Source organism: Lagopus muta, chromosome 4 (genome assembly GCF_023343835.1).
Source record: "Lagopus muta isolate bLagMut1 chromosome 4, bLagMut1 primary, whole genome shotgun sequence".
Lineage (NCBI taxonomy): Eukaryota > Metazoa > Chordata > Aves > Galliformes > Phasianidae > Lagopus > Lagopus muta.
In genome coordinates, this window is record NC_064436.1 from 68,546,408 (window position 1) to 68,569,906 (window position 23,499).

General features: G+C 49.8%; 1 protein-coding gene across 2 annotated transcripts in view; it reads left to right on the top strand.

Annotated features, from left to right (window-relative positions):
- Positions 1–23,499, top strand: part of PTPRA (protein tyrosine phosphatase receptor type A) — a 553,533-nt gene that overhangs the window by 58,081 nt on the left and 471,953 nt on the right. For both annotated transcript variants that reach the window (XM_048943627.1, XM_048943626.1), the window contains exons 4-8: positions 15,974–16,052; positions 16,448–16,816; positions 19,405–19,422; positions 22,283–22,367; positions 23,272–23,345. In XM_048943627.1, the coding sequence (XP_048799584.1) occupies positions 15,974–16,052; positions 16,448–16,816; positions 19,405–19,422; positions 22,283–22,367; positions 23,272–23,345 (625 nt within the window). The remainder of the gene's footprint in view (positions 1–15,973; positions 16,053–16,447; positions 16,817–19,404; positions 19,423–22,282; positions 22,368–23,271; positions 23,346–23,499) is intronic.

A 23,499-nucleotide genomic window follows, 5' to 3' on the forward strand; every position in this document is an offset into this window, starting at 1 on the left:
ATAACGCCGTCCCCCCCAAGGGAACACGAGCTGCAGCGCTTCCCTCAATAGGTTGGGAGAGGACAGTGAGTCGTACACGCCGAAAAACGTACCTTGGCTCACATGAATTATGTTTTCTCAATGGAAATAATAAGGTCTTGTCCTTACGCACCCAGATTTTGAGAACTGGGTCAGTTGGACACCTTCCATGCTGTGCTGGGAGGGCAGGGCTTGTGGAGCACGGCGTTGGTGTGTTCTCCAGCAGTAGCAAGGAGTGGTTTCTTTTTTTCCCCCCAAGAGAAATTTCTTCTGAAATAATGTACAGCAGGTGTTTCAGCTCTCTGAATGTGAATCCAGTGCAGTGGGCTTGTTTTATGAAACAATCATGGCGCTATTTACTAGCTCCAGTACTTCTGGGCGACCTTGGATCTGAACTTTGGAAATAGCTTAATCCCTCTGACCCCGGCATCCGAAAAGAAGGATCTCAGTTTTCTCTGACAGCTTCGATGTTTTCCAGCACCGTGACAAACTGCTGCTGTTGGCCGTGGTGAAGGGTTTGGGTACAAGTGGCAAAAGACCTGAGTTCCTCATTCCTCGTTCCATTGCCAGGCTGGATGTGGCTCTGGGCAGCTTGGTCTGCTGGTTGGCGACCCTGCAGATAGCAGAGGGGTTGAAACCAGATGATCATTGTGGTCCTTTTCAACCCGGGCCATTCTGTGATTCTATAATTCCTCCCCTCTCCACCATCCGGATACTCGTTACTTGGGGAGGAAATAGGAGGACTCCGGAAGGCTGAGCATTGGCAGTCAGGTGCCAAGGTAAATATAGCCTGGGCCCTGCCTTTAACTGACTCGAGGCCATCCTGATTACATGAGGAGCCCTGCTTGAAAACAGCTGGAACGGTGTGGCCTGAGGTGGACAGATGGCTTTGAACATTGGCGAGGGAGTGCTGCAAAATCCCAAGACCTTCTTCTCTCCCTCGGCAGCAGGCTGGGACCTGTCCCCCCCCGAGCTGCCAAAGAGGATCAGAACGCTACAAAAGATCAATTAAAAATAAAATATTAACACACTTCTGTCTGCCTCAACATGGACCTTGCTCCAAAAACCACACAGGAGATAAACAGGCGTGGAGGGGAAGAAGTTGCATTGGAAACCTTGGGATCTTCCACCCAAACCACAGATGCTGCTGGTGGGTACAGGATAGCTAAATGCCAGAGGTGCTTTTCATTTTGAAGTCTTGCTGAGGAAAAAGAGGGGAAGAAGAGCCACTTCTGTTAAGATTGTTCTGCAGGATCTCTGGGACCTGGATCAGCAGGGATTTAGCTCCTGGTTGTGGTTCTTTCACTTCCTGAGTATAGCTGCCTTTCATTTTGTGCAGCCAAAGGACTTCCAGGCTAAGAATTGAAATCCAATTTTCCTTTTGCAGTAAAACATGAAGGGCTGTTTGAGGATGACCCAGCGCAGTCACATGAGTTAGAAGAAAGAGGAGGAACTCATCCTTTTGTTTTGTCACTCGGTGCTTTCATTAATCCAGATGTACCTCTTTTTTTTTTCCCCTCCTTCCTCTGCTCTTCCGACTCTTCTGCATTGATGCTCAGGTTACGTGGCTGGAGGCACAAAACGTTTGGCAATTCTGCTTGAGCCAGGAGGGATTTTGGAGCTGACCCCTCGACCTGCTCAGCCCCTTACCTGTAAATCGAGCCACCTTTCATCCCTGCACTGTTTGGGATGGATGGAAGGAGGCTGGACAGCCAACTCCCACGGTCTGGCAGGGGGAAGGTGGCTGCACAGCAAGGGTTAAAAACAGCAGTGCCATTATTCATGCATGCTCCAAACAGTAGCTGGCTCCCTGAGGCAGCAGCTTGCACACAGTGAGGTACAACCTATGTTACAGGGAAATCAAAGACTGGGATTCAGGACACCTTGCTGTCCTTGTCTACCCAGCTTGTCACCCGCATTCCAGCTTGTCAGGGCAAGCAACCAGTTCCTCGACCAGAGGTGGGGAATACTTTGCTCTAGGAACCCACTTCTTGCCAGCAGCTGGGAGCAAGTGGTGCCAGATTTCCTCACCAAGCCCTTAGGTCCTGCAAGCTTTGTGCAGTTAAATAGCCCTGTGTGCTCCTGTGTGTGTGAAGCTCAGCTCCTGCCTGCCAAGCTGGGAAAACCCCAGCTTTGATGTGCTGCACCAATGGCTCTCGTGACGTTTCAGACCTTTAGAGGTGAGAGAAAAGCAAAAACTGCCCCACATGAAGATGCTGTCAGCTGCTGGAGTGTAGAGCCATGGTCTGCTCCAGGCAGGACTGATGCTGAGCAGTGGGGATGCACCAAGGGTAGATCACTCTGGGTAGATACACTTATGGGTGGGGACAACCTTTGGGACGTCTTGATGAGGTTGACCTGACTTGATGACAAGTTGGTTGGTGTTTTTGTGGCTGAGTGTGACATCTTTCGTGTGAGGTAGGTTTGACTTACCTGCTCTACTTGGATTGTAAGTACCAAGATCACCGCCACACCTTCGTTGGTAAGATCCAAAATAGATGGAAATGTTGCTTGAGTCCCACCCTGGCCTTAGCACTAATTTCTGCTGCTTAACATTGGAGCCAGTGAGAGTCAGTCTGAGAAATTAGGAAAGCAACATGAAGGTTTTGGGGTTTGAATCACAGTCTCATCATTGGGTGAGGTTGGCAGGGACCTCTGGATGTCAGCTGGTTCAACCCTCGCTCAGTCAGGGTGCCCATAAGCATGTCTAGATGGCTTTTGAAGGTCTCCAAGGATGGAATTATAGGATCATAAAGTGATTTGAGGACCTTAAAAATCATCAACTCATTCCATGGCTTCTGTTCAAGCGTCTGCAGCCCCACATTGAGATCTAAGTAGAGAAACTGAATGAGGAGGGAGAACAGAGGTGCTGAGACGTGTGAAATTACCCTGATGCTGGGATGTTTGGAGCCCCTTTGGTGGGGGATCAGACTTGAAATGCGTGTCAGTTCTCTACCAATAGTCTGAGATGCGTTAGACCTGGCTGCCACCAAAGAAATATTTAATCTTCAGAGTGAGAGTGAGGACAGGTGTCAGCAGGGGGAAAATCTGCTGCAGCTGAGAGCTGGCAGAGGGCTGGGAGGGTGTTGAAAGGGATGACATGGAGCACATGCATCCTGATAGGGCCAGGAGCAGAGCAGGAGGGCTCCTGTGTCTCCTATGGTGGGGTCTCCTTTAAAGTACCCTGTTGGATCAGCAGTGGAAATGCTTCAGTGTTCATCGTGAGATTCCAGCATCTTCCTCCATCTGCATTTTAGCATCTCATTCCCTGGGAAAACGCATTACCTGCTGCAGCCCTGCTGTTTTTCTCAGCTTCCTTGGTGTAGCTTTGGGGAAGGGCTGGCAGGAAGGTCACGGGGGAACGTGGGAGGAAGGCTGAGGTTGGCCCAGCTGGTTTCAGCCTGGTGCCCAGGAGCCGGACCTGCTGCAGGAGCAGTGTGTGCAGCCCTCTAATCCACGGCAGTAAATCACATGCAGAAATGTTGGCTGGTGGGACCCAGTCCTCCCGGGCTATCTTATGTAAAGTTATTCCTCTTCTATTACAGGGCTCAAGCTTTGCTCCCTGTCGCAGAACTGCAACATCTTCAATTACAGAAGCAGTATCTGCCAAAGCAGTGTTTGGATGCGCTCATCAAAGCATATGTGTTTTGCTCTCCTCTTCCAAGCTGCTTCTATGAGCTCACGCCAAAGTACCCAGCACTCCCTGTTGTTTGCATGACACATTTCTGCTCTCCCACTTCCCTTGTTTCTACATCCACGATGACCTTAGAGGTCTTTCCCATCCTTAATGAGTCTACTATTGTTTTTCCCCTGCAATCTCTCAAACCACTTTGCCCACAGAAGGAGGAGAAGAGAGGAGCTGGAGTGGGGAGGAAGGAAAAACGGTGTCTCTGTTTGGTGAAACTCTAACAAGCGATTTGGGATGTTCCCCCCCCCCCCCCCTCCAAACACATTGATCCAATTTGAAAAGCCAGGGCTTAAAAGTGCAGATGTTTGGTGTGACACAGACGTGGCAACTTCCTGGCAAGAGAGATGGCTTTGCTGCTGGTGAGTTCCTTGGGGCTAATCTGGGGTGAGAGGAGTTAAAGCATCCTTAAAGAAGCTCACCCGAAACTTTCCTTCCTTCTGTGCACTAAAACAGCTTTCACAGCTGCTCCTTATCCCTGTGGCCATCCCTTGGTGTCCCCAGGGCAGGACCAGCAGTGGGATGTGACCTTGCCCATGGTTCCATTGTAGTTGGCTGCTGGCAGTCCTTCATGCCCAAAGAGAGCAGTGGGGAGATGGTGGGGCTTCATTCTGTCTGGAGTCACATCTGGTAGCACTCAGAAGCACTGAGGATGCGAGGTGGGATGGTTTGCTTGCAGCATGGTTGACTGCTTTATTTTTTAACTCATTAATTTTAATCTCAGCCCACGCCACCGAGGATCACAAGTCAGGGGTGCTGCTGATGTTCGTTGCTTGACTCTGAATAAACATCTGCCATTTGTAACTGGTTCCTCCGGCTCCTGTTGGAGCACTCAGCACCTGAAATGCCTCTGAGAGCATCACGTGGAGACTGCAAGCGCTGTTCCCTTCCTGCAGCACATCACACATAGGGCAAAGTGTGCTTTTGGGACCGAAGTGTCTTTGCTGCCAGTCCAGTCAGTGCATGGCTGCTCTGGTTTGCCATCAGCCTGCTCTCACTTCATCTTGTGGGCTGATTTTGGAGCGCTTACTCTCATGCTGCATGCTGGCAGCTCCTGCAGAGTGCTGGCTGTGATGTGAGGCTTTGCTTGCAGCACTGCAGCCTTTGGGCACCTTGGATCTGAATTCTCTTGTTCAGCTCACATGATACTTGAGAGGGAGGGAAGGTGGCACCACCCATACCAGAGCCTGCAGATCTGCCTCTGCTGTAGCACATGCTCAACAAGATGCAGAATCGTTTGAGTTGGAAGGGACCCTTGCAGGCCATCTGGTCCCACTCCCTGCAACGAACAGGGACACCCACAGTTCCATCAGTGCTCACAGCCCCATCCAGCTTGACCTTGGGTGTCTGCAGGGATGGGGCACCCACTGCCTATCTGGGCAACCTGTGCCACTGCTTCACTGCTATGGGTAGGACTCAATTTTCAACCCATGTGCAAAATGACATCTCAGAATGACATCTCTTGCTTCCATCCCAGCTGAGGTACCCTTTCCTGCCTTTGGTTGTAGCACCATTTGCAGAGGGTCTTCAAATAATCACTCCTCTTCCTCTGCACCTGCTCCATGCGGGCACAGGGAGGTTTGAGGTGCAGTATAGGTTGGCAAACCAAGCACTGAGATAAAGAATCTGGAATTTAGAATCATAGGATCATCAATGGATTGGGTTGGGAGGGACCTTAAAGCCCATGCAGTTCCAGCCCATGCCAAGGGCAGGCACACCTGCCAGCTGGATCAGGCTGCCCATGGCCCCATCCAACCTGGCCCTGAGCACCTCCAGGGATGGGGCATCTTCAGTGCCAGGACCTCACTGCCCTCTGAGTAAAGAATTTCCCCCTAACATCTATTGTAAATCTCTCCTCTCTTAGTTTAACACCATTGCCTCTTTTCCCATCATTGCACCCTCTGTCAGTGAGTCCATTCCCATCTCTCCAGACTCGCTCTGCCAGCCAGGATACCAAACCAGTGCATTGTGCATCCTCCATTTGGTTCAGATTGGAGGCAGGTTTGCCCCTGGTTGTTGTCGGGCTGCGTTTTGCGAGGTCAAAATGAGATGAATTTGTTTGGCTTTGCCACCGAGCAGACAAATACAACACTGGGCTTCATCAACAGGGTTTGTCTTGTGTTCACAAAGCAACAAGCAGCTGGACAGAGAGCCAGCTCTGTTCTGTGTGAGCTCCTGTACCATTTTACGCCTGGCTAGGGGAATCTCTCATTTAATGGCAAGACTGAGGAGCCTTCTGTGTATTATGCTGCTAGCAAGAGGGTGGTGGGAAGGGGTGTTTGTGTGGGAGCGCTGCTTTTCAAAGCCTTTTCAAAAGGCTGAGACAGGGGACACTTTCAAAGATGGGGATGTCTCTGGTGCTGTCCGTGGCCATTGTATAGAAATAGAAATAAGGTGGGTGGAATTCTCTGTCAGCCCAGATAGGCCTCAGCGAGTTAAATTGAGCAGCGTCGCAATGGTCCAGCTGGAATTGTGTGTTTGCAGGGGGGGATGCTTTTATACAAGAGTTGGGTGCTGCAGGTTTGCCTTTATTGCTTGCTAATATGGAGTGTTTGAGCTCTGCTGTAGGTTCTTCATGTTTGTTGGAATATCAGTAAAGTAGAAGTGACATGAGGTGATGTTTAATGCCTGGTCAGGAAGATGGTGTTTATTGGCAGAAGGGAATGGGCCATAACAGCTGAGTTCCAGCATTACCTTCTCTCTGTTGTCTCTTTCATACGCACCCAGGCTGCTGTCATCAAGGAAACCTGAAATTCTCTGCTGGTGCTTTTGCACACAAAATGGCCAGAGATGCTGTGAATCCGTGGCGGAATGAAATATCTCTGATCCTGGTGCAAATTAAACCTCTGAAAATCTCAAAGAAACCATTTCTTTCAGCCACCCCATCAGTATCAATGGCTGCCCCTGCATCAGGCACTGGGGCACCATTTTGGGCTGAGAATTGCCCCAGTGAAGGACAGGGAGATGTTTTGTCCTGAGTGTGATGCGATGGCCATTGCTGCAGGAGGGAATCACCAATCTGACAATGTGCTGGCTTTCACCCTGGGTTTTTTCCAAAGCAGATTGGGTTGCAGGCTCAACCTCTCTCCTTTGTATTGGGAAAGGGACCTCAGGCTTCTCCTGGAGCTCCATCTAGAGGGGAGGAAGATGGGCCCATCCTGGTGGCCTCCCTCAGGTGTCCTCAAGGAGCCTTCCCATTGCTCTGGTGTTTCTTTTCCTTCCTTTGTGTTCACAGTGGTGCTGTGTGGAGCTGGGCGTTGGACCGGTGATCCTTGCAGGTCCCTTCCAGCTCTGTTATTCTGTGACTCTACAAACTCATACAACAGAGCTGTAGTTACACCACAGACACAGTTCCTCCTGCACCAGTGAAGGGGATTTCTCTACTGGCCCCACAGGTGCAGCCGTCCCCACTGAGGATGTAGAAACCACACCGTGCTCTGTGGTTTCTTGTGGGTTTGATGACAAAAGACAATTGGTTGTGGTTTGGGCTGGGGATTTCCTGGCGAAACAGGTTGGAGATGACGTTCCTGTCATGATGCTCCTGCAACACAGAGAGCACTTTGCCCATGCAAAGCTAAAGGGAAAGCCATGGAGTTGTTGCACAGAACTGAGCTCACAATGCAGCCTGGCTGTCAAGATAGAAACAATCTCACAAAACATTTCAGCTCCAGCTTGCCCAATCTGCCTTCACAGGATCACAGGGGTTGGAAAGGATCTCAGATCGTTGAGTCTAACCCCTTGCTAAAGTGATGTATAATAGGTTGCACAGGTCAGCATCCAGCCAGGTCTTGAGTATCTCCACGGAAGGAGACTCCCCATCCTCTCTGGGCAGCCTGTTCCAGTGCTCCGTCACCCTGTCCGTAAAGAAGTTCTTCCACACGTCAGTACAGAACTTCCTGTGTTCAAGTTTTAGGCCATTGCTCCTTGTCCTATCACTGCACAGCACCAAGAAGAGCCTGGCCTCATCCATTTGCCTCCCACTTCCCTTTAGATCTTTATAAACATTTATCAGATCTCCTCTCAGTCTTTTCCTCATGCTGAACAGACCCAGGCCACTCAACCTTTACTCATGTGGGAGATGCTCCAGGTCTCTCATCATCTTGGTGGCTCTGCACTGGGCTCCTTCAAGGAGATCCCTGTCTTTTTGGAACTGAGGAGCCCAGAACTGGGCACAGGATCTAAATGTGGCCTCACCAGGACAGAGCAGAGGGGGAGGATCACCTCCTTCACCCTGCTGCCCACGCTCTTTGTTAATGCACCCCACGATGCCAGGGCACACTGCTAGCTTATGGCCAACCTGTTGCTCACCAGGACTCCCAGGTCCCTCTCTGCAGAGCTCCTTTCCAGCAGGTCATCCCCCAGCTCGTACTTATGGATGCAGTTATTCTTCCTTGGATGCAAGACCCTACACTTGCTCTTGTTGAACCTTACCAGGTTCCCCCCTGCCCAACTCTCCAGTCTGTCCAGATCTCATTGAATGGTAGCACAGCCTTCTGGTGTGTCTTGCCACTCCTTCCAGCTTTGCATCCTCAGCAAACTTGGATGTACTCTGTCCCTTCATCAAGGTTGTTGATGAAGATGTTGGACAAGACTTGGCCCAGCACTTGCCCTTGGGGAACACTGCTTGTTACAGCCTCCAGCCAGACTCTGCACTGCTGATGAGCACCTTCTGAGCTCTGCCAGTCAGCTGGTTTTCCATCCACCTCACCATTCACTCATCTATTCCACATTTTCTAAGTTTCATAACAAGGATGTTATGGGAGATGGTGTCAAACGCCTTGCTGAAGTCAAAGTGCACAACATCCACTGCTCTCCCCCCATTGAGGAGGGGGAGAGCAGCCATTGATGACATCCAGCCATTGATGACATCACTGAAGGCTATCAGGGTGGTCAAGCATGATTTCCTCTTGGTGAATCCATGTTGACTACTCCTGGTAACCTTCTTCTCTTCCAATTGCTTGGAGAGGGAGTTGGATTCCTTCTCTTCTTAGCCATGGGATGGTTTTGCTTGGGTTGTGCCCATTTTCTGCTGGTCACTGTTCCCCACCGTGCCCTGAACACTTTGAAGGCTGCTGTGGAAGTCTTCACAGGCAGTGCTGCAGTCGTGTTGCTGGGGAGATTAAAATACAGAGTGAATCGTGAAGAACATGGCTCAAAGTGAACCACCCCATTGGGCCATTATGTAGTCACTAAGGACAAGAAACTGCATTTTTCTTTTAGGTTCTGCTTCAGTATCCCCAAGGACTGACGACTCTTTGTCTGATGGCAAAGCCATCGTGCCCAACAGCTGTCCTGAAAAACAGGAAAAATACAAAAAAGAAACGCGCATTTTCTTCTTCCACGATCTGATTGTTTCTCTGCCCTTCACCCGGTGAAATGCTGTGCATAGCTGCTGGCTATTAGCATCTTCTGCAACAGGAGAAGGACATCCTCTGCTCCAGGGGATGCGTGGCAGTAACCATGGAAATGCGCCGAGGCTTTTGTCTGAGCAGTGCCTCTTCAGATCAGCCCCACTTATCCCAAAGTAACAGCCTTTCTTGGCTGCCTTTTTGTTTCAGAGCGTGATCATGGGTCTGCATAACCCTGTGATGCGCCCAGCACCGTGGTGGGGCTCTGAACCCTTCAGCATGGCTTCCTTCTGGACCAGAACACGTGGAAAGAAAAACACCCGCGTGGAAATAGAGCCACCGGAGGCAAAACAGGAGTTTGGTCGTTGTTCAGGAGCGTGGGCTGAGGAGAGGAAATATTTGGGAGACGGATCTGTTTTTATAGCTGTAGCTTCTATATCATTATTTTTTCTAACGAACCATTTCCCAAGCCTTTTCAGACAATATTTTTGCAAGAGCAGAAGACTTCTGCATAAGCCTGCTGGCCGCAGCATCCTGGTAGTGCGGGCATTGCTGGGCATTCTGGAGCACCCGCTCTTTTCCCTTCATCTCATCCCACTCCTTCCACGCTCGTTGGCTCCATGCTGCAGATTCTTCCTCTGCGATGCTTCTAGTTGTATAATGTGGAAGATTTGGGCTCTCTCAAGTGTTGTCTGCACACAGATGATTCCGGGCTGTGACCGTAAGGCTCTCCTCAAATTGCTCCGCGTGCAGATGTGCTGATCCAGGAGTTGGAAATGAATTGAAATGGCTTCCAAAGGACACGAGAAAAGCTTTGCTTCCAGGAGGAACGTGTCAGAGGGACCGTCAGGACATCCCTCCTCCTAGGACTGCCTTTTGCACGTTTGCTTGCGCTGCTCTTACCTGCACTCCCCCTAATTGACGGTAATTTGGCTAATTGCTCACAAAAGCAGATGTTCTCTCTGTGGTCGCATCGGAACGGCTTACAGTGCGCTGCAGACACGAGCGCACAGCATTAAAAGCCTAATTCCTGTAAACGAGTCTGTTGGAGGGTTAGAAACGACGCCTCCAGCTGCACCAGATTCATTGAGGTTGGAATGACCACTGAGAACACCAAGCCCAACCACTGACCCATCACCACCACGCCGCTGAACCCCGTCACTCCAAATTCAAGCATTTCTTTTTTGCTTTAAGGCGGCAGTCACTCTTTTGCAGCTCTGCCGAGCCGTTCTCCTCGCACTTGCTGTGTGCTCTGCTAACCTACTTGTAGGTTGAGCTGGAAATGCTCGCATCCAGCAGCATTGCAGATTCTCAGCTTAGATTCTTGGAGCCTTGAGCACAAGATGTGCTTCCAGCGCTTTTGGCAGTCCCGTACAGCAGCGAAGGAGGGAGATGTTTTCAGCTCCAGTTCACCTCGTTTGCAAACTTCCTAATGTGAGAGGCTGTGGGCTGGGAATGCATCCCTGCACCGCGCTTGGGCTATCTCTACGTCTGTCCTCTTGCAAATAAGGGCATAATATATGCAACACAATGCAAATGTATGTAAAGAGTAAGGTCTGCTCTGCTGAGTCTTGCACGTAACCAGAAGGAAAACAAGCCAAATTGTTTAAAACTTCCCCAAAAGCTTGCTGGACAGGCAGCACCTCAGTGCTGAGCAACGTGTTGCTTTGTGGCGTTCGTCTTCGCCGCGCTCGCCATTGTCACATCGCTCACAGGGAGCCATTTGAGCACTGGAGTACACCCTAATTAGCAGTTTCATAATCAGTGATCTCGGCTACACCACAAGTGTTACTGTGGCAACAGGGCTGAACCGTTGAGCGGTGCAGAACCACCGCAGGTATATCGGGATTGGGCTTTGGCAGGGGCTGCTCCCCGCTCCGGCTCCTCGCCGTCGTCCCGGCCGCGCTCAGGGTAAGCACAAAGCGCCGCGTCGCCGAGCGGTGCTAAGCTGGCAGCTCAGCCTCCAGGAGGAGATCTTAAAGCTCTCGTGGGAACGATCCCCTCCAACACCGTTGTGTGAAGGAGGATGCTGTGCCTGTGGCTGCCCAGCGCTCGATCAGCTTGCAGCGTAGCTCAGATCCGTGCAGCGTTTGCCTTCGGTTGTTTTATTTGGGTGTTTTCTTGTTTTCCCTCCCCATGCACTGCGTGCTCGCTCTCCAAAATGTATCATAATGGCTGTGCTTCATCCTGGCTCCCAAACCAAAAGCAATTGGTCCGGTTTGACAATCAGCAGCGATATGAGACGCATCTTCCTATTGCTTTCTCACTATTACAAATGCTGCCTGGAACAAAGGAGAAACCTTAAAATATGATCTTTAAAACGGTAAACAGTCCGGTACAATTTGAGTTCTTTATTCCAGTTTTTGGAGAATCAAGCTGGGGTCACGCAGCCCCACTCCTGCCTGTAAGGATGTGCTCTTTGCTTTCCAGTCCTCCATCTCCGACAGCTCTCTTCCATCGCATGTTTCCCATTTTTCTCCATGTTTTACCTTTTCTCAGCTTTAAGGCTCCCCTGTCCTGTGGTTCCCTCTTCTTGTGGCCAGGAAGGCCAGTGGCATCCTGTCTTGTGGCAGCAGTAGTGCAGGCAGCAGGAGCAGGAGGGGTGCATCCTGCTGTACTGACACAGGCGAGGCTGCACCTCAAGTGCTGCTCTCAGTGTTGGTCCCCTCGCTATAGGCCATTCATTTGGGGAGTTAAAAAGCCCATTTGTGAGGCTGTGCAGCAGTAGGTGAGGCTGAGACTTGGAGATTTGCACTTTGTAGCAGCAGAAGAGCCTTTTAGCATCACTCTGACAGCACAAAGGCTTTCTGCACCCCAGAAAACCAGGTGGGATTGGGGTCCCTAATTACCCCTTCTGTGCACATTCATTGAGATTGCTGTGTCTTGCTTTGAAAGAACACTCCGTTGTAGTGAATGGAGAGTGGGAATTTAGGATGTGGAGATCCATGGAAGGTTGGGCAGGTGTTGGATGATGCAGAAAGCAAAGCCCTGAGCTCATCCTTCTCAGCATTGGTACCAGGGAAAGCAGGGCGGAAAGACCCCCGTTAGTGGGTGGGGGGAAGAAAGGAAGAAAAGAGAAGAAAAGAAGGGAGGGAGGGAGGGAGGGAGGGAGGGAGGGAGGGAGGGAGGGAGGGAGGAAGGAAGGAAGGAAGGAAGGAAGGAAGGAAGGAAGGAAGGAAGGAAGGAAGGAAGGAAGGAAGGAAGGAAGGAAGGAAGGAAGGAAGGAAGGAAGGAAGGAAGGAAGGAAGGAAGGAAGGAAGGAAGGAAGGAAGGAAGGAAGGAAGGAAGGAAGGGAGGGGGGGAGGGGGGGAGGAAGGGAGGGGGGGAGGGGGGGGAGGGGGGGAGGGGGGGGAGGGGGGGGGGAAGAAGGAAGAAGGAAGAAGGAAGAAAGGAAGAACGAACAAGTGTGTTTTAAGGGTGAATAGTCGCTGTGATTCATCTTTTCTGTTCAAGAGTGGAAAAGCAGAGGGTGGGGTGAGGGAATAATGCTCAGTGACACATCAAAGCCTTCACTCCAGCTTTGGAGAGGCATGCAGAGGATTAGTCACCCCGTGGTAGCACAGCACCACGAGCAGCAGCTCCTGTCCCACGATGGCCAACTCTGCTGTAACACAGCCTGCTGCAAAGCCAGAAGTTGGGGATGACGGGAATCGGTGCTGCGAAAGCACTCTGCAGTCGGACCAGCCTGATCCCAGCAGGCCAACCCAGAGCTCTCCTCCTCCCTTTGTCAGCTTTCTCTGCTTTGCAAAAGGATGGAGTGAGATGGCAGACACTGCACGGGGCTGGAGGGAGAGGCCAGACGGCGCACAAACCCGCTGCTCCAGCAATGTAAAGGAGCAGCAGGAGGGGACAGGGAGTGGAGGGAGCGGCAAGATTGTCTTCCAGCACAGCTGAGCTATTCTCATGGCTCTCTGCCACCCTTTCCTTTTGCACTTGCTCTTGTCTAACCCTACTGGGAGCTGCTTCGCCGAGCTCAGCACAAACCACCACCACTTGTTACATTGCAAAGCTCCTGCTGCCTTTTTTATCTTCTCCCCCTCCCGCTGACGATCGCCTGAACGAGATCTCCTTGTTTTCACAATCCTGCAGCCCAAACCCAACCTTCCTCCAATCCCGGGGCACAAAACCCCTCCTGCTTTTCTGGGAGCACCTCCAGCCAACCCTTCTGCTTGCTGATAGTTCCCCATTCCCAGCAAACCCAGCTCCTCCTTGGCAGAGCCCGAGACATGACGTCAGGGTGTTTTTCTGCAGCGCTCACAGGATGCCGCAGCCGGCCAAGAGCTGTGTTTATGTTGATAACATTACAAGTATTTCCTCCCTGTTTCCGAATCAGCAGGGAGGGAGCAGAAGGGGGGGGGGGGGGAAGGGAGGCTCGAGTTGCTCTGGTGTTGGGGTAGGGCTCTGGAGGCCCTTTTTTTGTCATGTTAGGAACTGGGCATGGTGAACCGCTGGCATTTGTTTGGGCTGCCCTGGGGGATTGGGAGGATGCAGAGAGCAGAGGCTGGGGCAGAGCTGGCCCTGCCTTGGGGATTTTGTACTTGCTTTCTCCTCCAGATCCATTTTTACAGTGATAAAACAGCTGATGGCCAGGAACAGGAGCAGCTCCAGGGGTTTTGTTTGATGAGCTGGTGATGCCCTAGGGGCTGCCTGGGTTCCTTTTGCTTTTCATATTCACAGCCTTGTCATAAAGCCGTAAAAACTGTTAGAATCATCAAATCATAGAATGGTTTGAGTTGGAAGGGACCTTTAAAGGCCATCTGGTCCCACTCCCTGCAGCGAACAAGGACACCCACAGCTCCATCAGTGCTCAGAGCCCTGTCCTGCATTACCTCCAGGGATGGGGCACCCACCACCTCTCTGCTTAGAGCTTACCTAGGCCTACCTGCATTTTGCTTTCTTTATAAAACCAGGCCAAAGCTCAGCAAAATGCAATTATTTGGTGCCACTTCCCCCTCACACGATGCTGGGGGCTGGAGGGGCAGGCAGTACCTCACTGCTGATGTCTCTTCACTCGGCAGAGCATCACCCATCTTGTCTTTTCTGGGCTTTTCCAGCAAGAGCCATGGGCTGGTCCAGGAATCACAGAATTGTTAAGGTTGGAAAAGAGCTCTGCAGTCCCCAACCCATCCCCACCACATCCCTCAGTGCCACATCTCCATGGTTCATTAACACCTCCAGGGATGGGGACTCTCCCACTTCCCTTTGCAGCCTTTGCCAACTGCCTGACCACTCATTGGGAAAAGAAATGTTTCCTAATATCCAGCCTTTCCTCCCAGCCTGTCCCTGTCTGCCTCCAGGAAGCAGGAGATGGCACAGATTGCCATTCATGGGGATTCTCACCAGCAAGAGCCAGCTCACATCATTCAAACTCTTAACAAGGGTTTGGAAGTGATGAAGATGTGTTTCTCCAAGAATGGGTTCACTGTGGGATGTGCAGAGCCCATGTGAATCATAGAATCACTGAATGCCCTGGGTTGAAAAGGACTGCAGTGGTCATTTAGTCCAACCCCCTGCTATGTGCAGGTCACCAACCAGCAGACCAGGCTGCCCAGAGCCACATCCAGCCTGGCTTTGAATGCCTGCAGGGATGGGGCATCCACAGCCTCCTTGGGCAACCTGTTCCAGCACCTCACCACCTCTGTGTGAAAAACTTCCTCCTAATATCCAACCTAAACCTCCCCTGTCTCAGTTTAAAACCATCCCCCCTTGTCTTATCACTATCCACCCTTGTAAACAGCCATTCCCCCTCCTGTTCACACATTCCCTTCAAGTATTGGAAAGCCACAACGAGGTCTCCTCAGAGCCTTCCCTTCCCCAAGCTAAGCAAGAGCCCCTCCTCCCTGTGCAGTGTGGCCATAGGATGAGCTGCATCCTGGGTCTAACAACAAGGAACGCCGTGCTGCCAGCAATGTTCTCCACTGATCACTTCCATTTTTGCCATGTCTTCGTTAGGAGGGAGGCGAAGAATGTAGGCGGGTGGTGCTGGTGGGAGGATGCTGCTGGTGGGGCTGCATCTTTCATGACATCAGCCTTGTCCCCTTGCCCAGAATTTGGGATGGGTCTCAAGTGAAGCATATTTGAATCGATACGACGAGAGCAAACAAGGCAGGGTGAATGAAAGAGGAAGGAGGGATTGCAGGAATGAAGCCCTTTCTGGAAGGGCTGTTTCAGGGGCTTGCAAGCTTGGGGCTGGATGATGATATCCGACCTCATACTTTTGATTGCCTCTGGATCCATACCTGTTTCAGAGCAGATAACCATACCCGTTTCTTAGGAGCTTTTTGGAAGGAAGAAACAAGCAACAGACGCCTTAAAAAAACTTTGAGCATGCATTTAAAAGGGCTGAGGGAGAAAGGTTGGGGATTGTTCTGGGAAAAAAACAATTTTACTGATGTCATCATCCTGTAATTTAATTTTTCAGGACGCTTCCTGAGAAGAAATGCACGGCACAATGCATGCACAGCACAGGCAGAGCTTGCAGATTGCTTTGGGTTATTCTCTGTAGCATGGCTGTTTGGGGCTTTGAATTAGGCTTCCCCAAATCCAGAATAACCTACAAACCTCCACCATGTGCTTGAGTGCAATGTGAAAAAGGGGATGTGGGTGTCCTGGAGATGGGTGATGGGGGCAGGTGAGCCAACCTCCCCTCTTTTGTGCCTTTAGGATCACAGCTCCTTGCTGTGTATTGCATTTAGGTTTCATCATGGCACTCTGACGTGTGCACTGTTACATCAACTCCCTGCTGATTTCCTTTTCCAGGTGGGGATGTATGAACATCCAGATAAATCCTTCCATCCACGTGCATACAGTGACTCCATCCACACGCTCACTCGTCCCTTCCAGCTTTACACAGCAGCATCCCCAGTGTGAATTAGTTTGGGATAACAGTTCAAATAAGTGTTTTTTTTGCTCTTTTTCTCAGGTCAACATGGATCTATGGTTCTTTGTCCTTTTGCTTGGAAGTGGCCTGATCAGCGTAGGTGCTAACAATGTCACAACAGGTAAACCTTGCTTATTGTCTCCTCTCTTCTGCCCCTGAATCCTCTTCAGGATGGAAGGAGGAAATGCTCTTGTTCTTGTGATTCACCCCTTCTGTTAGTTGTGCTGCAAGGGTGGCAAACTGCAGGTGCTCATAGATGGGACCTGCAGGTTTTTCCCATGGCAAACATCGATCCTCTCTTACAGGGGCACTAATTCTTATTCCTTCCCTACATCACAGTATGTGAGCTGCTTTTGTAAGACTGGCATCACCGTGCTGTGCAAAGTGCTCTCTCTCCTAGACTTGAGATGTGTTGGTTGTTTTTCTGCTTGTAGTTACAGCAGCACAAATCTATAGCATATAAATCCTCCAGAAAAGTAACTTACGGATTCTCCTTTGTGCTCCTCATCCTCACAGAGCCACCCACAACAGTGCCCACCTCCACCAGGATCCCCACCAAAGCTCCTACAGCAATTCCTGATGGTGGGACGACGCTGAGAGTGAGCAGCCTCACCGTTAGCTCTCCGATGACCACTTCTACCCCGGCGTCGGAGCCTCCTACAACCACAGCCACCAGCATCTCCCCCAATGCCACCACTGCCAGCCTCAATGCCTCCACTCCAGGGGCATCAGTGCCCACCTCTGCCTCTGTGGCCATCTCTCTGCCACCCAGCGTGACACCGTCTGCCCCGCACACTGCACTGCCCAGCACAGAAGCGGAGACGACCGAGAGGAACGTCAGCGCGACGGTGACGACGCAAGAGACCTCTTCTGCATCCCACAACGGTAGGTGCCGTGCTCATAGGATCACAGAATCACAGAGCTGTAGGAGTTGGAGGCACCTCTGGAGTTGTTGCATTCCTACCTACCCCAAAAAACAGGTTCTGCGCAGCAGGTTGCTCAGGAAGGCAGCCAGGCAGGTTTTGAGTATCACTAGAGAAGAGCCCAGCACGTCTCTGGGCAGTTTGTGCCAGGGCTCTGTCACTGTCAAAGTCAAGAAGTTCTTTCTCGTGCTCAGATGGAACTTCTCGGGTTCCAGTTTGTTCCCATTGCCCCTTGTCCTGTCTCAGAGCACCACCAAAAAGAGCCTGGCCCCATCCAATTGGCACACCTCTGTTGGTCCAGGCTGCCCTAATTGTGGGCTTGTTTCATGGAATAGAATCACAGAATCATTAAGGATGGAAAAGACTGCTAAGATCCCCAAGTCCAACCCCATCCCCACCATGCCCATAACCACGTCCCTCAGTGCCACATCTCCATGGTCCTTGAACACCTCCAGCAATGGTGGCCCCACCACCTCCCTGGGCAGCTGTGCCACTGCCTGACTGCTCTTTCCGAGAAGAAATGTTTCCTAACATCCAGCCTCTTCATCTTCTCTTGTTTTGCTGAGCAAATAGGAACGAGAAGACACTTTGGGGCAAATTCCATGGCAGTGTGTAACAATATGATACGCTGAAGTGAGTAAGTGCAAAAAGATCCATCCCCTCCTTAGTTCAAACAAGGGAGAAAAACAGTCCCAGAACCACAGAATTGTAGGGGTTGGAAGGGACCTCCAGAGATCATCGAGTCCAACCCCCCTGCCAAAGCAGGTTCCCTACAGCAGGTAGCACAGGTAGGCATCCAGGCAGGTCTTGAACATCTCCAGAGAAGGAGACTCCACCACCTCCCTGGGCAGCCTGTTCCAGTCTACAGAGAGCAGCCTGTAGAAGAGATAAGGCTTCAGGAAGACCTCCTTGGGGCCTTTTAGAATGTAAAGGGAGTTGATAAAAAAGATGGAGAGTGACTGTACGCTTTTTGCACCGTTTTGTGATTCTGTGATTCTGATTCTGAAAGCTGCAGTTTCTTGCCAAGATGTTGGGTGTACCAGACTCTACAATCTCATTCCACTTCTGTCACAGATGAATTTCATTGCCTTTTGTAGTTTCTTGGAACCACAAAACAGGGCTGGCACCCAGACTCCAGGTGCTGGCTGTAAAGTTGGTCCTCAACAGGTTTGTGTAAGCAATAGTAATAAATGACTTTGGGATGTTGATCAGCTACAGAGCTTGGGTTATTCGTACTGCTGCTCCACAAAGCAGTTATTTGCACTTTGACACCAGCCATGGGCTCGAGGCATGCTTTTTAGCACTGCACATGGACAGACACAAGAAAGCAGTCCCTGACATGACAGATTTAAGGCTTAGACTAGATATCACAGAATCACAGAACGGCCAGGGTTGGAAGGGACCTCAAGGATCATGAATCTCCAACCCCTCTGCCACATGCAGGGTCTCCAACCTCATTTAATACCAGCCCAGGCTGCCCAGGGCCCCATCCAACCTGGCCTTCAACACCTCCAGGGATGGACAGGGCATCCACAGCCTCTCTGGGCAGCTGTTCCAGCACCTCACCACTCTTTCTGTCAAGAACTTCCCCCCGACATCCAACAGCTCCTAGAGAGCTGCCATCGATCAGGCTGTTCCATGCACTGAATGTCTCAATTTTGCATTTCCCAGCAGATCCAACAACGCCTCTGTTAGCAGTTTTTATCCCTTACCTTGGGCCGCTTTAATCTTTCAAAGATCTGGATGAACAGATGTCCATATGGTCTCCCTGCTGTCGTTGCCCTCTTGGCACATCGCAGAGGTGACCGCCAGGCATGTGGAGTTTGGGGTGATCTAAGCTCCTCTGTACATCTGTGTGCTGAGTGCACCCTTTTCCTTTGGGCATTTCTGGGAACTGCAGCCTGGTGAGTCTGCCATCACGTTGTCTTTGCTGTTGGCATTGAGATTGAGGCTGAAGGACGTTCACGGCCCACAGAACACTGCTGAACTCATCCAGTTTGCTCCTCAGCCCCAAGCCCTCCAGAGTTTTTGTGACTTGGTTACTCCTTGTGCACTGCAGCGAGTTGGCCATGGAATCAGCAAGGCTTCTCTCTTGCTGTCAGTCCCTAAAACAAATGCCCAAGCTGATTCTTGCTTTATTTCAAATGATTTGTCAAAGAGCAAAATTAGTTTTAGGGCTGCCTTTTCCATTCATCTTAATGGGAAATTTGGAAAGCAGTCATCAGAGCATTAAGTGCTGCTCAGGAGATGGAAAAGGAGAAAAATAGGAAATGCTTCTCCCAGTGGCTCACAGACCAAAAAGTAAAGTCATAAATTTTCAGGTTTCTCCTTCTAATCAGCAAAGCTACAAATGTGCATTTTATACCTTTTTTCTTACGACTGAGGGAAAGCTGGAATGCATTTCCATATCATGGCTTCGGGAGCAGATATTTTAATAAAAAGATTTGCAAGGAGACGGTGACAGTTACTACATTTGTTGCTATTTCAGTCTTTGATCCTCACTTAGGAAAATGTTGGTTGCTAAGAGACCTCTGTTTTCTTTTTCTGCAGGTAACTCTGACAGAAGAGGTAAGAGATTTGTATTTCATTACTCTTTATTCAAGCCCTAAGTAAAGGCATTTTCAGAAGCGTTCTGCTATTAGACAGCTCTCCTTATCACCCGCTTTCAAAATGGCTTTTACAAAGCATATCGAGCTCTTTAGAAGAGGCATATTGATATGTTAATAAGAGTTGGGCTCCTGCTTTTCAAAAATAAACAATTCAGCACCAATTTGTACTTATCCTCTGAGATAGGAGGAGTTCCTGCTGCACTCACTGAGTGTATCAGCACTGCCTTCTGCAGGGCTGGATGAAAAGGTTACAAGCTGCTCAAGAAACATCCTCTTTTTTTTGCTTATGAATTGTCTTTATTGACCGTGACTTGCCCTGTTTGATCAGGACCCGTTCTGCAAATGATGTGAATACTTATCATTCTCATTAATTTTGCTGGCAAGAAGTAGCAGAAATCCATTTCTGGTAATATAATAGCACTTACACTCATTTTTCCATCTCTGATTCAATGACTGAGTTCTGAGAACCAGCGTTGCTAACAGAGTATTTGCAATTACTCATTGCTTTAGCAGCAGAGGAGCCAACAGACCAACAGCAGGGCAGCCTGTTTGCTTTCTTTGTGTTTTCATCATGGTCCTGATGGCGTTGCAGCTTTGCACACTACATGGCACTCCAACTCACTCTGCTTCTTCCTGAAGTCATGTGGAAATTGGTGCTTTGTCACTGTCTTTCACAGCAACACCAAACTCTTGTGTTGTCTGCAAGTCCTTCCCCATCCCTTTTTAGCCTTGTAGGAGCTCATAGGATCTTGGTCTTATAGGACATCTGTAAGCTGTACTCATGCTACTGCTGATATGGTGTGATCCATTGCAGAGAGAAAGGGAGAAACTAACCATGGAGTCCTTGGCAGGCTCTTTAAAAGGCACTGCCTGCTTGGGAGCAAAGCTGCACAGGTATTTAACACTTCACTTGTTCCAGAAGTGATGCTTTCAGTGCCGTGTGATGGGGCTGTGATATGGTTTGCACATACACACCGGTCCTACAGAATGAGAACAGATGGCTGGGTTTGCCATTAGGTAAAAATCCCCTCTGATTTTCTGGTATCTTGGTTGGATTTTAGATTCAGAAGTGACTGGGATATCCTCTGCTTTGAGCCCTGTGCAGCTGTCCTTGAAACATCACACAGAACTGAGGTTTTGGTGCAGGAACTCAGATCCCAATGAACTGTCCTGCCTTGGCCATGATAGAGATAGGCACAGATCAGTGGGAACTTCTTTAACTTACTGCTTTGCTTCAATGAAAATGGAGCCTGCTCATGCCAAGCTCAATGACTTATCCCAAACTGCAGTGTCTGTTCTGGCTTCTTCTTATTTTGCTTCCCAAGTGCTACTGGGAAGGGGATCCACCAAGAAACCAAACGGAGGCTTTGTCATGAATCCGGTTCTGTGGGCTCTTGATGAATCATGGAGTCATTAAGGTTGAAAAAGGCTTCTAAGATCATCAAGTCCAGCCCCAGTCCATCCCCACCGTGTCCCTCAACACCATATCTCCACTGTTCATGAACACCTCCAGGGACAGTGATTCCACCACTTCCCCATGCCAACGCATCAGCACCCTTTCTGAGAAGAAACGTTTCCTTATATCCAAGCTGACTTTCCCCTGATGCAACTTAAGGCCATTATCTCTCATCCTTGCCATGTACCTGCACCTCATCCAACCAACGGTGTGTCTGGGAAGCCTGGCAGGCATCGAGCAGGGCTTTACAGCAAGAGGGTTTGATAAATTCAACAACATGAACCACGAAGATGAGCCATGGCAGGGGGGAGGTGAGGGCTAGGAACAGTTACCGGGTATGCAGGAGACAGAAATGTGTTCAGATGAATTTCTTTTTCACTGCTGGGCTTTGGGGGGATGCAGATGGAAAGAACAAAGACAGGGAGAGGTGGGTTTTTTATTGTTTGCAACAGTAGGTCTCCACCTTCACATCACTGTGCATAAGTCAGATCTTTTGTTCAGAATCACTTTTCTAGAGCTTCCAGATTGAGTGAGCTGATGGAAAATGAAAATACCCCTCTCTGGCTCTGCTGCTGCCCATATTTTTCTGGAAATATGCCCTTTAGGGCTGTTTTCCTATCTGTTAGTGTGGCTTGTCTTCCAGCTGCCTCTGGGTGATGAGCTTGCTCCAAGCACTGCTGCTCTGACTCCAGGGGCAGGTAACAAATAGCTGGCAGCAAACCTCAGCCCTGGGCTGAACACAATTGGAGTCAGGGCGTAGCATGGAAACATTGCCTGGGCACGAAGCTGGAAGAAAAATCATGGCTATCTTAAACAATATGGGATCTGTATGGTCCTACAAAGGCCATCGTTTTCACCTATTGTAATATAAGGATTCTCACTGAGCTCTTGGACGAATTTAGAAACTTCATGTATGGGCCTTTATAGGGCACTTTTAATCCTGTTTTTGTCTTGTTTTTTTATTGTGGGGCACTTCTAATTGTGTCCCAGTCGTGAAAACCCTGGTGTGGCCACTTCTTCCCCTCTCACAACTTTCTCAGCAGGAGTTTGCATCCATGATGCCACAAGGTTTCCCAGCAGAACTGCTCTTAGAAAAGATCAGGGTCCTGTGACTGGTGTTGACAGCTTTTAATCTAATCTCAGCACGCTCCCTTAGATCAAGTATCCATCTTCACCAAACCACAGAATCGTTAAGGTGGGAGAAGCCCACTGAGATCATCCAGTCCAACCAGCCGTGACAAATGCAACCCTATGGAACAAGTGGGTTGTTTTAAAAGCAGGAACTGTAGAGGAATGGTAAAGTGATGGCACTGGGTGGGTTTGGATAGCCGTTGGTAACTGCACCTTTCTTTCTTTGTTGCAGATGAGACTCCAATTATCGCCGTGATGGTGGCCCTGTCCTCCCTCCTAGTCATAGTATTTATTATTATTGTGCTGTACATGTTAAGGTAAGAAGGGCTTTCATGCTGACTTATTTGACAAATGATGTATTAGATGGTTAGCTGAAGGACTGGCTGCTCTCTATCGTGAGCTTTTTGTTCTGCTTCCTAAGCTATGCAAGCCTGACACAGGCAATGTTATAAAAAGAAATCTGGAAGGGTAATGAAAATTATATTTGGGGCTATTTAATAATTGTTGCTTATTCATTTCATTTAAAGCTATTCCTCCTCTGTTCAGTTAGTGAAATGGTAACATTGAGAAGGATGGATTAGTCAAAGCCCTGCTTGTGCAGATAAGAGCAGGCAAGGTCTCCTTCCAAAGCTCAGGTTGATGAATTGAGGAATCTGGTGAAGCTACACAGAATTCCCCAGCCATAAAATCTTCTGCATTATTCCCTCATTCCCATCACGATATCAAACATGACCCAGTGCCCACGGACAGCCTTGGGTACTAAAGCTGCGTGCTGTGGGAGCAGGTTTGTCCCAGCAGAACCATGCAGGGCAGTGGGTGCTGCAGCTGTTTGGACACACAGGGCGATGCAGCAGCTGGAGCTGCAGCACAAGAGAGCCTTTCTAAGACAACATTTTAAAAATCCAAGCATCTGGGCTGCTCCAAATGATGCCTTCAATGAACCCAGCTCCTGAGCGCACGTCTGCTCAGCTGGAAGAGAGCGTTTATTCACCTGCAGTAAACATCTTAATTTACTCAATGTTTTGATGATTAAATAATTAAAAGGGGAAGAAAAAAAAAAAAAAAAGCAATTTCCTTAGCAATGGTGGAAAAATTCCCTTCGTCTCTTGGCTCGGGGCCCATCTCACTGCACTGAAGCTGAGGAGGGTTTGCTATTCCAGAAGGTTACCTGGCATCTCGATGGCCAATTCCTGACTTTCTCCATGCCCTTTTCTTCTTTAGGTTCAAGAAATACAAGCAAGCAGGGAGTCACTCCAACTCCTTCCGCCTGCCCAACGGTCGGACAGATGATGCAGGTAAGGCATGGCGTGGGAACAGAGGTACAGATGAATCACCACAGGATCATTAAGGTTGGAAAAGACCACCAAGATCATCAGGTCCAACCATCAACCCATCACCACCATGTTTACTAAACCACGTCCCTTGCAAAACATGCCATGTGCTTGCAAA